Source organism: Poecile atricapillus, chromosome W, assembly GCF_030490865.1.
Source record: "Poecile atricapillus isolate bPoeAtr1 chromosome W, bPoeAtr1.hap1, whole genome shotgun sequence".
Classification (NCBI taxonomy): domain Eukaryota; kingdom Metazoa; phylum Chordata; class Aves; order Passeriformes; family Paridae; genus Poecile; species Poecile atricapillus.
The window spans coordinates 38,816,764-38,835,619 of record NC_081288.1 but is presented as its reverse complement, the minus strand read 5'-3'; the positions used below and the strand labels follow the sequence as shown (position 1 = coordinate 38,835,619).

The following is an 18,856-nucleotide window of genomic DNA, read 5'->3' as shown; positions in this document are numbered from 1 at the left end:
CATATGTGCATTTTCTGAAGTGTTAACCATTAACAGTTGTGCCTGAGAAATTGAAATTCCTTACACAGACTCAGTACTTTATAATGCTGGGGAACAAATACAGACTACACAAGGAGCTTTCTTCCCCTTTGCTATGCAGAAGATCTGAAATACCACAGTGAACAAGAATATTCCAATCCTTGGAGCAAATTGATGGACCCTGTGGGCTGAGCTTGTCTAAAATGCAGAGCAGCTACCTCTGTGCATTCTTGCACAAACCCATTGCATCTATTGTTAATGGTGGCACCAAAAGGCAGAGGATGCTGGAATGTGTTTGCTGATTCTCTGTATTCTCTCTTCTAAACTCAGGAGATTACTAAAACAGGTCAAATTCACTCCTACAAATCACAAACAAGAATGGGATAGTTTGTAAGTCAATACAGAGAGTTGAATTTATCTACTGTGTCAGTGTGATCTTTGTAAATTAATGATAGAGGACAATACTGCAAGTATCACAGATTTATTCTGTAAAATAATTTTAATGCATGATTTAAGATTTTTTGTCAGCTTCTCATTTGCTTTCTTTTCAAATTTTTTTTTATTTTTTAACTTTTGCCATCTTTGTTTTGAGAAGATAAAAGTACAGAGGGCTCTTATTTTGTCTTGTGTTTTTATCTGTGGAGGTAATAGTACATACTGTTCAAGGAAGGTGTAGTTAATACTGTGTAGTATATTGAGGCAGAATAAGTCAAGTCATCTTATGTTTTGTTTTGGAAGATGTAACAAAAATCCCCATGTCTATAATGCTGGGTGATAGAATCCCATAGGAGTTGAATGGTGTGATGTTTCTGCACAGGTTTTTTCCTCATGTCAGTTTAAAAGGGATTCCCCTGCTACAGGATCTCAAAGGAATTTACAGTTGTTCTAGGTGTTTATGCTGCTCAACAATTTAGACTGTCCATCATGACTCATTTTGGAGCCTGCTCTGCCTGCCTGACTTGTATTTCTATGTGCAAGGATTTGAGGTTGCCAGAAAGAATATTTCTCTGAGCAACAAGCAGAAATGATGAGTTAGACATGGACTTCACGAAGCTTTCAATGTTTTTAGAAAGGGAAGTGTTAACACTGAATAGATGACGTTAACACCACCACCAAGAAAGAAAAAAAAAAAAAAAAAGAGCTCTGAAAGCTGTATTGACTAAATCTTCTAACAATGCTCGTGATTCTCCTAAATCCTGCTCTGTGTTTTTGTATGGATTTTTCATAGCACAGACAGACGTTACCCACAGTGTGATTCAGAGTCTGTTTCTAGCCACACTCTTGCATGATTTTAGCTTGATTTCACGGGAGGAACAGAGAATGAAACACCGTAGCTCATGGTTGTCAGCAGTGAAAAATAGCCAGGAATCAGACAAACAGCTTCATTGCTGAGATTATTTCCGGGATGAAAACTCGTCCAACAGCTGTTTGCTTTGGCCACTACTCAGGTCCCTTTTTTTTTTTTTTAAGCAGAAAAAAAGAGTTGTGTTTTTTTTTTTTTAAGATGTGGGCTGGTTATTTATGTAGTCAGGAAGAGGTCTCTGCTTCCAGTGTTGTGGTCTCTGAGCTGTTTTGACAGTTGGAGTACGGGGAGGTTTCCTCTCTTCTCTCTCTCCTTTTCTCCCATCCTTCATTCACGTAATGCACAGACCTGGAATGCTGTAGGAAGAAGAGAAAGCGAATTTATGAGTTCTTTAATCCCAGACAGGCAGCTCTGTGGCAGTTACCTTCAAGAAAAGTTCACGCCCCAAAGGAGCGTTTAGTCTTACAGAGCCACTGACTCACTGAGCAGTGTGTGTGAGTGGCTGCGAGGGAGAAGGGGAGACATGAAGGAAAAATTCTGCTGCCTTGTGAAACTCATAACATTATTGTTTTAAGACTTTTTGAAAAGATGACTGCTACTTTTGTTTAAAGCATTTGTTCTGAAATTGCTGAAGCTGGAGTCTACCAGACTGAGGTCAGGAGCATTTTCTTTGGCAGAAAGAAGATACTTTTATAGAAGCCATGCCTGTGCTTGGGGTTGCCTCCAAGCTGAGACAGCCAGCCGTAGGGTCAAAGCCTGTCCACACTGCCCTCCCGATACCCAACCTTGGCCCCGCCGGCTCACAGAAGTACTCACCAAAGTCTTTGGAGCTTACTGGGGCAGAGAGCTCGATGCTTTCTTGTCAGCTTACGTTAAAGTCAACCTGTGATTTTGGAGAGAGGAAAATGCTTCAAGGAAAAACCCAGGAGATCGAAGATAGCAAGGTTAGTTGTAAACTTTACCTGTGCAACTCAATTCTTAAAAAAGATGTTGATTTGCTTTGAAAAAAAGTTTGATACAAACTTTCTGCATGCAGAACTTGGGGGTAAATGAGAAAATAGAGTTTTGCTGTCATCACTGAACTCCCATAGCAGCCTTGAAAATTTGTTTTGATCAGTGCTGCTGTCTGAATAAATATTCTTTTTTTAAATGTTAGTGTTATTCACTTCACAGATGAATTTCGATAAGGATCAGTAGAATCATAAGGAGAGAAAAATTATTCTGGCACCCAGTAAACAGAGTATTTAAAAAAAAAATCTTGGCAGCTTTATGTTATATTATGAAATTTCAAAAGAGATCTCACGCCCACACCTATTCCCACAGGGAGGCTCTTTTAAAATAAAAACATGCAATTGATTTTCTTTTCAATTTTCAAATGATCTGGCTATTCTTGCTGCAGAACTGCTCAACCAGAAAAACAGCTTCTCAGTGAAAAGTACTTGTGCTTTTCTCTTCTGTAAAATAGCTGCTTCCTAGCCCCTATCTAGCCCCAGTTCATTATGATTTGAAAATAAAAGGATTGTCTGAAGCAGGATGCCACAATATTTTTCAGACTGCTTAGGGATTTTTTCTTTTGTAAGGGGATTATTTTTGAATCCTAATTAACTTTTAGCAAAACTTCTGCTTGATTTTCAGCTAGGCTTTCTGCTGTAGTTGAGAACATTTTTCATGCTTTGTACATGAGTATTGAGTCCCTTCTTGTCAGCAGCATATATTTCTGTAGATCTTTCAGTCACTACGTTACAGCTGCATGTGTGGTTTGCACAGTTCAGCAAGCTGTGAGGCTACTTCCTCTTGCTTTTCTAGTACTCTTGGTTTGTTGAACTGATTACCACCCTGGAACTGAACATATATTTTTAATTGTATCTTAGTTTCAGAACACTTAGATGTCGTTAGAGTTGTTACAGTGGCAAGATACACATAATATATATACTTGTTTTTTCTTTGTTTTTAACTACTGGGTTAACTCTGTTTTAGTGAAGAAAGTTGGTTTTTGTGGTTAAAGCATAGAGCTAGGATTCTGAACTTTGGTTTCCTTTTTAAACCTTGCCACATATTTACACATGAGATTTTGGTCATGCCACTTAACTTTTCCCTTGGAGTTTTCACAAACTGGTCACATCTCCCTGTCTCCCAGAGATGATGCATTAGTGGTGTCAGACATCCTATACTGTAAACTGTTCGTCTCTTGAGTACCACAGGTGATGATCAGCCCATTTCTATAACATGAGTATGAAGATAATATGTTTGAAGATAATAAGCTTTTAACATAATGCTATTCCTTCTTCTTTACCTATTTTTAATAGAAAATATTCTTTCTTTGTTTTTAATGGTGTTCCTTAATGGATATTCCATGAAAAGTAAATCAGATTTGCAAATACTATTTTCCATGAAAAAAGCAAAAGGTTACATTGGCTGCTGAGAAGTGTTTCTTGTTTACTTATAAAAGTGTGGAGAATAATATAAAGCAGCTTGCCTTCAAAATTTAAATCACTTGGGAGCTATTAGTAATTAGTGTGAGACCAACTAGAAGTCATAGCCTTCCAAGGGCATCTGGTCCTGAACTCTGAACCTCTACTGAATGAGGTAACAGCCTGGATGGACACAAACTGTGATACCAATTTGCCATTTCATTGGTTTGAAAATACCTGTCATCTCAGAGACTGTTTTTTTTAAAAAACAAAAAGCAAACCAACTTCCCAAAAAAACCTACCAGCCATGACATCCTTCTCAATATATGTTCTCCATGGAGGCTGCTGAGCAGTTTTAAAAGATGAAAAGAGTAAGACCAGGCTGTGCACATGATGGTCTGAAATCTTCCCACAGCCACCTGGATTTATAGAAGTGCTGAACATTCAAAAATTTACTGATTTCTGAAGCCTTTCTGTATTACCCCCTTATAAGTTCAACATTCCCAGTAAAGCTTAGTGGCAGCCCTTTACTTGATTTTCTTCCTGGCACATTTTTTTAAACATGCACTTTTATTCACCATTTAAGCAAGTTTAATGAAATCTTTTTGCCAAAGGGGTTTGGACTGTAAAAGTGGATGGGTATTTATGAAGATGACATTATTTTAATGCTTTTGTTACTAGAAAGCTTCAAAGGATCAGCCTAAAAGTATTAATGCTGATTTCTCCATCAGTGATGGAGATCCCTGCCACCTGGGTAGCTCAGAAGTATGTGTAGGTTATTTAAACACACATCTGATGGAGATGTTAGAGTTAATGTCTCTTCAGGTTTGCTGAGCAGATACAAGTTCTGTACCAGTATAGGTTACATCCTCCCAAAGCTTGACCATTTGTGAGTGCTGATCCAAATAGATCTTTTGTTAGCAAACACACTAATCTCTGTGATATCTCTGTGTGACTGTTGCAATGATGTACCTTGGGGCTGTGTAACTATAAAAATGGTCAGATAAAAGGTTTTTCAACCAAAATTTAGTGAATAACTAGCCTGAGTTTCCAAGTCAGAGTAAAATCTGAAGAACATATTTCTTGTATGCTTATGTTACATATATCATTGCATATAAGGCAGCACTGATTTTTGAGGGAAAAAATACAGGTCTCTATCTGCAAAAGACAATGGAACATATGAATTCATCATCTAGTTAACTTTGGCTCTTGTCAGCTGAAAGCAGTGCCTTTTGCATTGCTTGATTTGGTGTTTTACATTTGCTGCACTGTGGGTCACAAGTTTTCTCATCCTGTCTGCAAGGCACTTAGATTGACATGTGTAGTCACTGTGACATATCCTGTTGCTATCTATTAAGTGCTAAGAATTCTAAAATAAATTTGGGTTATGCATGTCAATACAGTAGGTCATTGCCGCCCAGCTGTTTCCTCTATGAACTTCACTCTCACCAAACCTGATTGTTTCTGTCGCTTGTGTTGGCTTTCTCACAAGGCCAAGGCTGGTTGGGAATACAGCAGCAAACATCAGTTCTCTTTTCCCTTGCTGTTTCTCTCATCTCCCGCGATTTTGTTGCACTTGCAGTCTTGGTTGTTTTCTTGTTTATGGATATTATGAAGTTTGAGGTTTAAAAAAAAATGATATTGTCATAAAAACTGTGGTAGAAAAAGTTGGAAGTGATTATGTTTACCTTTTTCCTTAATTGTATAGAACTTAGTTAAGCTTATGAAACCAAATAATAAGTTGCTAATGATTTAAATTATTCTGTGTACAGTTTATTCAAATGCACTTTTTGCTCAAGATTTTCATAATTTGTGCTTTGGTACCTAGGTCTCATAAAACAGGTTCATCTGCTTTCTTGCTAAAACCCACTGATGTTTAGGCTGACTGCATGAACATTTTATGATGTGAATAGTCATACAAAATATTTGAACACAAGTATTCAGAGCACATTCTTTTTCCCTGAGTATCATATAGACAAAAGTTTATTCCTATATATGTACACAGGAACAGAATCCAGCTGCTGGATTCATGAGGTGAAATGCTGGCTGTCTTTGAAGCAGATGGAGTTTTGCTGTTCAGCTGGACAATAGAGTGTTTTTATACAAAACCATATACATTTTGTAGTATTTTTCTAACTGTGGGTATAGTATTGTTTGAATTTCTTTACCACCAATTTTATACTGCTTTCAAAATTAATCATCAGATCATGGTAGGTTGCTTTTTGATACTGTTCTTATTGTAGAATGAGCCATTAAACAGTAACAAAGTGAAAAAAATCCATTGATACTGTAGAAAGGTAAATCAAACAATGACTTAAAACTATAAGAATGAAGAAAGAATTTATTTGCAAAACCAGCTTATTTGGTCACTAAATCATAACTCTGCACTTTATTATTTTAAGGATGGGTGTTGAGAGGCTAGGGCCAGACTGTTCAGTTGTGTCTAGAAACAGGGCAAGGATCAAAGGGCACAAACTGAAGCACAGGAATTTCCATTGAATTTCAGGAAAAAAATTCTTTACTTTGAGGGTGACAGAGCACTGGAACAGGCTATGCAGAGAAGTAGTGGAGTCTTCTTCTCTGGAGACATTCAAAACCAGTCTAGATGCAATCCTGTGCAACCTGTTCTTGGTGAACCTGCTTTAGTAGGAGGGCTGGAGTATAGGCTCTCCTTTCAGTGAGTCTGTAATGTTGACCTGTAGCAAAATGCCAATGGCAATAGTGTTTTACTCCAGGTCACCTGAAAGCGTGATTGATTTCATCTACTCTCACACATTTGATGGTGTAGTCACAAGTGTGTTGCCATGAATCCTCTCCAGCACAAAGCTGTGCAGCTGCTGGGAGTCAGCAACCTCTGTTAGGCACATTGGTCTTCTGGTCTGGCTTCCTGGGGCCACTCCTTGAAGTGCTCTGCTTTATGTTCCCAAAGTTTTCCTCCCATCATTAGACTTCCTTCTTCCAAGAGCCCTACACCATCATTTATGCATCCAAAGTGAATTTTCTCTGAGATTAATCTGATATATTAATTGTAGGGTTTTGGTTGTATGACTTGGATGATAAGCTTTCTTCTTGGATTTTAGCCTTCTTTCCTGAGTTAATTAATTCCTTTACTGTCATATTATCTTATTTCTTTGAGTTTTTTTTTGTTTTCAGTGTCTCTTTGTTCATGCTATCTCTCTGCTGCTGTCTGCTTTATCTGCTTCTTCCTTCCCGTTGGCAGACATCTTTACAGGCTACTGAATATGACTTATTTTTCTCTGTATCCCCTAATCAAGCCTTCCTGTCTTTCTTGCAGCATTTTTCATATCACTGTTCAGTATCAAAAAGTGCTAATCAGCCTCCCCAGCTGATCCAGTACACATATGTAAACCTAAAACTTTTCTTGATACCTAAGTTTTGTGGGAACGTGGTAAGATCCTAGTAGTATGGAGATACTGGTATCCAGAGGATGAATAGACAGTTGTTTGTGACCTCTCTTACAGGGGTCCAGCTCCACTAAGTTCATTAAACAATCTTTATACAGGAAGATCTTAGGGGAGCTCAGGAAATTGATCCTCTGCTAGGCCTCCTGGAAGAAATGACAAAGAATATCAGGTGTCCACCTGAGTAAAGAGAAGCAATTCACTTCTCTAGAGCACAGAAATCTGAACAATTAAGCTGGGGAAGCAATCCCCAGTAAATCAGCAGAACAGAGCAGAATAGATTGTGCTACTTGGGGAGCGTGTCCAACAGAGAATGGGGTCCAAAACACTTAGTTGTACCAAGTGGAAGTTGTTAAAGTAATCTAAAATGAATGTCAGTGTCACAAAACCAAGCTAAATGCTTTGATCTGATTAGACAAAAACATGTGCTGTAGCTGTTAAAGTGACTCTTTAGGTCTATTTCATTTGGCATCATACCATTGCATCTCAGTTTTACTCTGAGGGCTTCCAGTGTCATTCAGACAGCCCTTCTGCACTAGACCATTAAGATGCACATGGAAGCCTCTCATTTTTCCCTCATCAGTTTTAAGTAGTTTGTCAGTGATGTGGTAAATCCTGCCCATCACAAGACACCAAACTTGGAGAACAGCTAGGCTCTTTTATACAGACAGATCTCAAGACAAATATTTTTGTTTTCCATACAGGGGTGGAGCTCCTGTTCACGTCAACAGGAGTGCTGTGCACATTGGAATACCAGATGTGTGCCATAAATGACTTCCATATCTCTGTCTTTCCTCAGCTAACCCTTTCACACCACTTACTTAGGTTTCATGTGACCCTTTCCCACCATACCCCAAATCTCTCCAAAGCAAAGCATCTGTTGCAATCCCACATCTCTTTGACATTTCAGTTTCTTGGATACGATTTTTTCTGGCCTCTGAGGCCCAAGCTCCACTGAGTTTCTTGACACACTGATTCTAGGCAACATAAATATATGAGTCTCTTTCCCCTTTGGTCATACCCTTCCTTTTCTCAGCACTAGTCCCCTGGAGGTATCTGCCTTGTGGGTTGGCAAGAAATGAGGCTGCTCATTGTGCCGAATGTTTCATTTACAGCACTACAGCAAAGGCAACAGAAAGGGCAGCAGAAGCAGCCAGAAACTGCCTATCTTCTCCCCTTAGTGACCGCTAGTGATGGGAAGCCAGCAGTGTTTCAAAAGCATTGAGCTAGCTGCCAGAAATTTCAGTCAGCACTGTGGACACCTGGGACTATGTGTGTTTAAAATTCACACAGCCCCAGTGAAGCCAGGACAGTTGGCAGGAGTTCAGATTGTCAGCAATTTCAGCTTCTTGTCTAGTGCTCTGAATTATTTCTTTATCAAACAGATAACAGTGTCTTTAATGTGTTTTATGTATCCAGTACCATCTGTCTACGCTATATTATAACTTATTTAAGAGCTTCGTTCTGTATGAGCTTGGACTAAATTTCACTGTTACATGTTTATTGTCTAATCATCTGTATCAAACACATTTTCATAGAGTTGAGATAAATATAAAGTAAGACAATATAAACTCTTAAATCTTTTGTGTTTGTGAACAAATGGTTGGAATGTAGGTTGAATGATGTTTCTCGTCTATAATTTGTAGTTGGGATCATGGATAGGATGTTACCAACCTGAGGTTAAGGTCTCTCTCTAAATTTCTACTGCTTTCATGTTATTTCTCTTACAAAATAAGAACATATAACTCAACTTATTCCATATTAATTGGTGCATTGTGAGCTGGTATTGCACATCATCAGAAGACAATCACACTTACTCTTGTGTTGCATTTGTGCCTGAAGAAGCTGCTTAGGGACTTCCTGACCAAACAACTATTAAATAAAATATCCTTTACTCAAAAATGGGACTTTGTCTGCAGGATAATGCACTGTGAATGCAGCAGAAGTGAAGCAATCCAGCAACATTTGCTTGGTGCAACACTCTTGCAGCCCCCTGGGATAATCCATTCTTCATAACCACAAGTGGAGATAAGTGGTCTCCAACTTCAGATAAAAATAATGGGCTTATATTATACCCCAGGAGGTTTTAGTTAGGCTTTAGTAAAACTTCCCAGCAGTAACAGTAGTTAAACTTTGCCTCTGGAAAACATAGTATCTCCATCACTGGAAAACTCAATGTGTACGCTTGCCAGACAATAGTATTGTTAGCAGTGATCCTCTGTTGTGCAAAGGAATAGGTGACAACCTTGATGGTCTTCTCATTCTCTTTTGTCATTCCTTGGTTCAGCTGACTTCAGGTGCATGGTAATGAAACCATGCTTCCCTGGGAACCTGAGCTGACAGCACGGTGGCCCACAGTGATACAGATACATAAGGACTCTCTTTTGATACAGATTTACTTCCTTAGAAAAAGTGCCATTGTGCAGTATGGGTGTTTCCAGAGGCATTGCACTGAAATACTGCAGTTCCTGGTAAGTGTCCCAAAAGCACTGAAAGCTAGTGGCTTGTTTGGAAACACTCATTTCCCTGGCATATCAATATTGGAGTGTCCTCATGCCTCAAGAGCCTGGGAGACATTGGAGTGACTCTTGGGGACTCTGCTCTTTACTCTATTGCAAGGAATATAGAGTCCCTATGAACTTAAAAATGATTAATTTAAAATCCCTTCAAGAGCACTGTAGTGAATATTTCTTCTAGCTGCATTCTAGGGGTCCCTGGAATACAGGAGCATCCCGAAGTACCCATCAGAGTGAGGGGTGCCACTAAGATTAGGGAGTTTAGTTGCACCGAAAAACATTTCTTCTCAAATGAAAATAATATTCTTTCTGTGGATTTTTCTGTTTGTTTCAACCATACCTTGATCCTAGAAACTTTTACTAGATTGGTGTCCTACTATGGCAGGTAGTGTGTATGTATGCAAAAGTCATTCCAGTCCTGTAGAACACACGGCTGTATTACATGCACTGTGGGAGAAAGGGAAAAATATAATCCCCATAGTGCAGAGGGAAGAGAGAGATTAAAGGGAAAATGGATGATTTTCCCACACTCAGGCTGGGCCTTTGTGGCAGGACTAGGAATTTCAAGTCATATATATCTCAAGTCCCAATCTCCACATCATAACCACAAGCCTATCCTTTGTCTTTTCTAAAGGATCAGTTAAGAATGAAACATCCAAATAATAAGTTATTTTTCCTGTTTCCCTCATAAGGACAGTTTTGGCTTTGTCATCATTTTAATGTCAATAGCTAGCATAAGTGTGGGCCCAGCTCTTAGCTTGAGGTGGAATTTTACTCCAGGAGACATATTCTCTTGATTTTGATATATCCAACCAGCATAGACTAGCACGGTTTATTAAAGATACAGAGTATTTTGTGCCCTTTTTGAAGCAGTATGACACTCATCAATGGTCCTGCATGTAATGTTGTTGATAGGCTGTTGACTTGTTAAATAAGATGTGGAAAATCTAAGTAATTGTGAAGCAGGCCTGTTTTGAAGAAAAATGGCTTTTTTGAGTCCTAATTTCTGCCTTTGAGTACACTGCCTAGCTTGTTTGTAGCAGAAACTTGTATTTAGTAAATACTAATGGCATGAATTACAAATGAGATCTACTAATTTTTTTGGCTTAAAGTTCATTCTGGTCTAGGTCCACTGTCCCTTTTTTTCTAGTATACTGGACTATTTTTTGAGCCACACAGTTTTTCTTGCACTTACAAACAGGGCACGCAAAGAGTAGTTAATTTAAATCAGCTCTGTGTTTCACTCTGACCTGATTCACAGGATGTGGTCTTGGAGGAAGCCCATGCCTTAACAATAGCCTTTTGACAAGTGAGGGTGTTTGGGGATTAAGCTGGAAGAGGAGGAAGCATATATCTATTTTCAAACCTCGTAGTGGACTATTTTGTATGAATCTTCACTTGCCCATGATGTTTTAAAGGTCACAAACCTTCCTTTTTGTTTTTACTGGCAAGAGGATGTTGGCTGAAAGCGTAACTTCAAAATTCAGAAAAGGAATGCAGAGTGTTTTGTCTGGTAAATGTGAAGGGATCATTCCCTCGCATAAGATGTGCAGATTTCTGATGACTCTTGTGTGTGTTCTGTGCAAGCCAAGATGAGAGAACTTTGAAAATAAGCAAATCAAAGGGAAGCATAATTTTGAAGTGGTTAGAGCTGGATCATAATATTTCTGGATATATAAACTGAGAAGGTGCCAGCCACTAAATGTACTACCTCTGCATAAAACATGAGAGAATTTTACCAAGTATAATATTAGTATTGTCCTAACCTACTTTCAGCATGACATTTGGTCTGACTTATCCTTTTAGTTATATTTATTCCTTGTAAACCCTCCTTTGCTGCTCTGTCCTTCTGATCTTAATTCAGCAGAAAGCATTTCATCTTTCAGTATATATCTCAGCAGCTGATCAAAATATTTTGTTCAGGTGAAACTCTCCAATTGCAGCAAGTTTGAAAACAAATTGGAACAAAAATAGTTGTTGAGCTCTCTCTTGTGTTTTCCATTTCAAATTATCTCTCTATGACAGTTTTAACACCTGGCTGTCTATCTTGTTGATGTTGTGTTAAGCTCCAAAAGATTTGGCAGTGAAAACTTCCTGTTGTGCATCAGGATTTGAATTACAGGGCATGAGTAAAACCACCACAGCTTAGTAATGAGCATGGCCATGCACACAAAGATGACTTCCTAGCAAGTGTTGTAAAATATTTGACCACTTTCATTAATCAGGAAAGGCTGCATGGCTCATACGTGATTTAGGGGTGAGTAAGACATAAGTCAGGGTGCAGGATTTTTACTCACCGCAACAACAATGAGATTTCCTGGCAACACATCTATGCAGTAAACAAGTTGGGTGTTTTTTTGGGGGGAGTATTTTTGTTTTGGTTTGGTTTTTGTTTTTCAGGCTCTTTTTTTGTAAGCTGTCTCTGTAGTGGAAATAAATAGGCATTAAATAAGAATGTGAAATAACAAATAAAAGTTCAAAAGGAGTTTAGAAATTTCCTCAGCTGAGCAGTCTGCCTGCTTTCGTCATTGCTGGCCAGCTCACCAGCCATAGTGCTGGAAGGAAGAGCTGAAGGAATCTGTTTCTCATGAAGGAGCAGTACAAATCTGAAAGCTTGAGAGCTGCAGGTTCAGATTTTCTTTTGAAATGCTTCTGTGAGGGAGTAAGGCTGAGCAACTCACATGGGAATTCAAAAATCTAGTTTCATTTCTGGTTACTATTAAGTATCTCCTTGAAATCAGCTCATATGTGAAATGGTTATAAGGAATAGATTTTTTAGAGTGGAGTTGTTTCTTGGCTAACTATTAATTGATTTTTTTTTTTTTTTAATACTGAAGAAATAATCTAATTAGCTACTTTTTAAAGTGTTATTGATGTTACTTGTAATTATCATAGAAAAATGTGTTGGGTTTTTTTTTATCCTAATCTGTTACTGATGTTCTCAGCTTCCTGTCAGGCTAATAATGCATCCATTCTTTTTCCTGCTTGTAATAAGAAGAGGCAAGTAGAAGGCATTTTATATACAACATGCATTTTTTTCATTTATAACCTTGTGATCCTGATAAAAGTAAGGAGAGAATACTAACGTCTTTGCTGCTTCCTTTACCTTGTTGCAGTATCACTCAAAAAACTGGTATGGCTCTGTAGTATTAGCTGAAACCTAACAGATTAGTTGCTCCACAGAGAAACTGTTGTAGTGATTGGCAATCAAATACTCTGTTCATAGGTGATGCCATCTCCAGATGTGTGTAGGGGGGTTTAACACAGTCTAATTTGCAGAACTTTCACATCTTCATAGACTTCTCTAATGCAAGAATAAGGTTTCTCCAGCTGGGTGTTGGGAATGGGTTGGTGTTTGTGTTACTGATTAATGAGAGCAAGGCAACTCTCCCCATCTGTGACAGCTATGTCAGTCACAGCCTTAAAGAGTTTTGGTTTATAAGATAAGCTATTAGCACAAGGGAGTGTGGAATAAAAGAAAAATGAGTGGAAATGAAAACAAGGCTTTTTCCCAGGGCCCCACCAAGTCACTGCAAGATTTTTTCTGAGTTATTCAGCTTTATTTGTGGACATGATAAAGAGATGTAGAGTACTTAAGGGAGCTGATTAAGCAAAGTTTCAGAAAAGGGAGCATCCAAATCTCAACATACTGAGTACCACTGTGTGGAACTGAATGGTGTCATTCAAAAAATTATTTACAGGTGATTTGGCAAAAGAAAAATAATATTATACAGGAGATTCAGATCAGCAGCATAGATACTGGATAACTCAGACCTACTAAAAGCAAGGGAAATAGGGACATATTTGCATCTATGGAAAATATTATCCCTTTTTTCCTGGACAATTAATAGTCTAATTCATTTTAGCAAAGTTGCAAGATTTCATTTTGAAATACTTATATAAGTGAAAGACAGACTGATAGTAGTTACATTTCAGTCAGGGGACTTCACTTCCCATTAAAATTTTTATTTTGTATGACAATAAAGTCAGTATTTTCAAAAATATTTTTCACTCAGATATATATTTGTCTTTAAAGGTCTCAGCAGCCTTTGCATGGAGCAACACAAGATTCACAACACCATTTCAATATAAATGAGTTATTTTGTCATAATTAATTAGAGAGAAATATTACATATCTTCATATCCAAGTATTGGTCCTTTGGAAGGCATAAGTGAATACCCAGAGATGGGTATTTGTGCTCATATACAGATACCTGTTCACATTTATCTATGTATTTACCAAAGTTAAAGTGTAGTTTGTTTGTTTTTTTTTTTTTAACTAATGTGGAAGGTGATTTTTGCACATATATCGACAAATACATCACACATCATATATGTTATTTTTTTGGTGAAGGATAGAATTTTGAAAGAAAGGATAGAAGTACTGTTTATAGTAACTTGCAAAAAAGTGAGATGTAGAACATATCTTTTAACTTGTCGTTAATTGTAGCATTAACTGATATGTTCAATACTGCAACAGGCAAACCCAGAAGAAGCACTGACTCCCTGTGCTTCCTAGTTTATGTGTGTCTGTCAATGCACCCACAGCGCTCAGCAGCAGCTCAGCAGCCCACATTCCCACTGGCAGGCCAGGATCTGGCAGGTGGTGCTCTACTCTGTCCCTCCGCTGTTCCTCTCTCAGGTTGCATTACCCCCTCCAGTTCCTCTGGGGTGTGAATCTGCCTCTGCAATGCTGAGGAGACTGATGGAGTCTCTAAATATTTTTTTTTAACTTATTGGAAATCAGTTTTCAAACTGACTAGATACTTCTAGCTTATATTTGTATGCTTCAGCAGCTCTCTCCTTTCACCATCTCTGAGATGTCTTCTAGGAAGATGTCCATTGTTCGGTCCATAACTTTAAATACTTCACTCTAGACACATGACAAAATAATCCTTCTGAAATTAGAACTTGCTGTGTTCTTTAAATCAGTGTGAGTTTTTCTGTTTGCTTACTGGAGTAAGAACATCATCCTATTTCATTGTGGTTAGACAATTTACAACCTCTTACATTTTCACAAGGTATGATTTTCAAGCCATGCTTTTGTGTCTCGTTTTTGGGAAGGCTGAGTTATGTTTGTATCCTGTGATGTTTTATGTCAGCTGACTGGTATTTTCTGATAATCATTTAATCTGAGATTTTTATTGAGGGAAATTATGCACTTAAAAAGGAGAAAAAAAAAAACAAAAAACAAACTCCTACTTCTTTGTGCACTGAAAACATTCAGAATTAATTGTTTTATGAAAGCCAGGCTTGTTACAGAAAAAAATAAGACTGTCCATTTACTATTTTTTTTTTTTTTAATTCTATCTGTTTAGATGACCTATGGAATTTGGTTAATTAAAAATTGCCAAATATTTAGGGTATTCTTGCTGCTGAGGTCTTTGTACATTTAGATTTTTCTTATAAGTGATACCCTGTTGTGTTTTTGAACAAAAATTTAAGAACTATGATAGGCATGTCACTGCTTTTAATTTCCTTGTATGGTACAGTATGCAGTTCATGTCCATTTTATGCACTGTAAAGCCAAACTGGAGTATGCACAAACAGTATAAGGAAAGAGTAATCAATCTGACTGCGTGAAAACTCTGAGGAAATACTGATAAGTAAAACAGCTCATAAATTCTGCAGAGAGAATTGTTCACATTCATGGCTCTAAAGATTAAAATTGAGGCTCCTCCTGCCCCACCCATAAATGACTTTTGGCAGTAGAAATGTGGTCAGTAAAAATCCACTCACAATCTTTACTGCCAATCCATGCCAGCTTTCTGTCTTATTCTATGTACCAAAAGAGTCCAATCTATATAGGGCCATTGCCCTAAAAGAATGTATTTCTTAAAGGAAATCTTTCTTCCTGAGTTCAGTAATATTAAGTCCTGATAGCTGAATGTTGCTGTTAAGTCAGGACTAAGTGTGTGTGATTAATGGTCAGTATGAATAGAATATGTAGAGCACAAGTGAGAGGTTCTTTAGGACTGCTTTTTCCTGACTGCAAATAGCTTGGGACCAATGGAAAATATTAGGAAAGTTGAAGAAAGTCCTAGCTCTTTTTTACTGCATTGTAGATCAGTGAAGTTCAGAATCAACAAAAAGTGGGGACCACAGAACAAAAATTGTTGAAGAAAATTTGTTAATTATGTCTTCTAATTTTTGTATTTATTGAGAATTGGAACCCTATTAACTATATTTGTCAGTTTAAGAATGGATGGTGGTCCTGCTGAAAACAGAACTCTACAACTACTTGAAAGGAGGCAGTAGCCATGTGGGAGTCAGCATCTTCTCCCAGGCAACCAGCAACTGGACAAAAGGACAGTCTCAAGCTGCACCAGGGGAAGTTCAGAATAGCCATCAGGAAGTATTTCTTCCCTGAAAGGAAGATTAAACAGTGTAGATGGTGGATTTACCATCTCTGGAAGTGTTCGAGAAACAACTCGGCGTGGCACTTAATGCTGTGGTTCAGTTGATATGGTGGTGTTTGGTCAAAGGTTGGACTCAGTGATCATGGAGGGCCTTAATGATCCTGTGATTCTATGAGGCTCCAGTCAGAGTGGAATTCATATTACCTCATTAAAGCCAGTTAAAAGGTTGGCGTCTAGTCTGAGCTCCTACTCTATCCAGATGGCAGAGATAAATATTCCTTGAGGGCAATTCCTTCATTTTTTCTGTGTTGTTTATGTAAATGTAGAATGACTCACCCTCTGGCAGTATGTGCATCTATTGCTTAATTAAGGGGAGACAAACCATCTAATTTAAGTTAAACACTTAATTTTCAGTGTCTGAAATTATCTGACGTGAATCTTACCTGTAGTACAGAATTTCTGTTTGTGAGGTTCTTTTCAGGACTTATTGCTAATGTTATCATTATTACAACAGATTGTACAATAGCGTTTCAAAGTACATTATTTAAATCTCTTGAGGCTACTTTGCAAACTAGTCTATACATAGCCCCCATAAGGGTGATGGATCTGGGCATGCTTTTATCAGAGGGACATCCTCTTTTTGATTCTTAAAATAGATTAGGGATATGAAGATATGGAAAGTCCTTGAGAAGTGGTGAAGTAATAGGCAAGCAAGATAGTATTCATAATGAACCATTGTGGGTTCATGGGAGATGGAGACATATCTGTGAGGAAGAAAGGTTTCATTCTAACATATTCTCACAGCTTTCTGCTTAATGCTGCAGAGATTGTAGAGATAATGATTCATCATTACCCAGAAATACTATAATGAATTAGTTTATTGAATGTATGACAACATAACTGTGTATATAAGTGCATGGGTCTTATGTGTGCATACACAAGGATAAATATTTAATGAGTTGGTGGGCAGTCAACTTGCACATGTGGATGTACACACGGGTGTACTTGCAGCAATGTCTAAAGTTCTCTTCTATCTCTGCACAATCTCATACAGATGTACACAGCACTTGCATTCATTCATCTGCCAGCATTAGACTCCCTCCTTTTTCACTTGCTGTCACAGTCTTTCTGAAGAAAAGGATGGCATTAATCTAGAAGCTACTCAAAGAGACAGAATCTCAAGACAAGTAATTCAGCCAGTATGAAAAGGGGATGTTCATGAATGTGTTCTCAGCCTTGCAGAGTAATGCATATATCATTTAAGGAAAGTTTTTCTTGAGGATTACCACCTCCCTCATGTGAATTATTTTTCTTCTTGTTAGCAACTGAATGACATTGCTGTAACTGCTACAGCCATTGCTTATGGGAAAGGATATCATTAAGGAATTGTGGTTTCTGCTTTAACAACTTGAAATAAGCAGGAAGGCTTATAGCAAGTGACAGGGTTACATGCAGGCTTAATCAAGTTGGATGTGTGCCCTGCAAAGGGTGCTGCTTGTGGGCTGTAGTCGCTGTAATGTCTCTGGTAAATCCCTCATGAGCTGTAAGCTACTTTGCTTGGTAACTGTCATGAAGTAGAAATGTTTGGAAAGCATTGGAACTGTCACCTGTCTAACCAGTTTGCTTATTTTCATTTTGGACATTATGCCTGCTGTCTTCCCTAGAGGGAATATGCATATTGGTCTGAGTGTGCCCCGCAGGTGTGTGATGTTCCTGACAACTGGGTTGCTGCCATTTGTATTTCAAACCAGGCAGTCCCAAGAACACAGATGAAGAGCCTTATACCAGTGCAAGAAATAGAGGGCATCGTCAAATTACAATGATATCTTACAGAATAGACATCAAAAGGTAGCTAAATGCCTGCCATTTCAATAATACAAACATTTTTTATGTGCATGGGACATTTTTATATGTACACCTTCTATTAAAGGTGTATGGGAAAAGGTTATATTAAAGGGGTGACTGGCTTTTGCATCTGAAGGTTTAAGGTCATTACAAAGCACAGAAACTAATTTCCTTTCAAAATTTTTAAGTTAGGGACAACCTAATATTTGAGACTATGAAGTTCACTAGATACATCTAAAAATCCTTCCTCTTCATCTCAAACACTGCTGATCATGCTAAAGAAAGTGCCTAATACTGTGTTAAGTTTCTCATTTCTCTTCCATTATGTTAGCAGTGAAAGTAAAACAGATTAACTCAGAGAAAAGTAAATCATCAAGTCATTAATATTTTCATGTTCTTTGGAATCAGTTTTAAACAACAAACTTATTTTACATTGTAGCAGGCTGACCTTAGTAGATTTTTACAATTTCTCCAAAAATTTTTGGTTACTTATAGGAAACTGGTGATGTTTTTCACTTTTGTCCACTGTGGCAGCACTGCTACAACTATTGTACAGCACAGCTTACTCTTAAAGGACTACACTGCTTATTCTTAAAGGGCTCCAGTTCTTGCCTTGTGTTCTTGTGTATTGTACCTGCTTCCAGGGTATTTCTTAATAGATCTTCCAAGCTATCTTTTTAAGGCTGAGGAAGCTTTATATTTTACCTTCAAGATAATAAATTTGACAGTGTATCAGAAAAAATACAGCATACTGTAGACAAAAGTTCAATTTAAAAAAACCACTCCTTTCATCTTCTACCATTTTATTACTTAAAAACTATTGAATCCAAGCATTTAAATGACAGGATCAGTGATACTAGATGCTATCCAAGTGGAATAGTGATCTAAATTCCATTTACATAGTTTGTGATGTAAAAAGTGTCTCAAATAAGTGAGGAGAGAAGGAAGCAACCCACAGATACATAAAATTTTCTATCTATGT

At 37.8% G+C, this 18,856-nt stretch overlaps 1 protein-coding gene across 2 annotated transcripts in view; it reads left to right on the top strand.

The window, feature by feature from the left end:
• Positions 1–2,022: 2,022 nt before the first annotated feature.
• The window catches only part of LOC131592328 (neuron navigator 3), a 248,044-nt gene continuing 231,210 nt past the window's right edge, over positions 2,023–18,856 (top strand). For both annotated transcript variants that reach the window (XM_058863752.1, XM_058863751.1), the window contains exon 1: positions 2,023–2,265. In XM_058863752.1, the coding sequence (XP_058719735.1) occupies positions 2,023–2,265 (243 nt within the window). The remainder of the gene's footprint in view (positions 2,266–18,856) is intronic.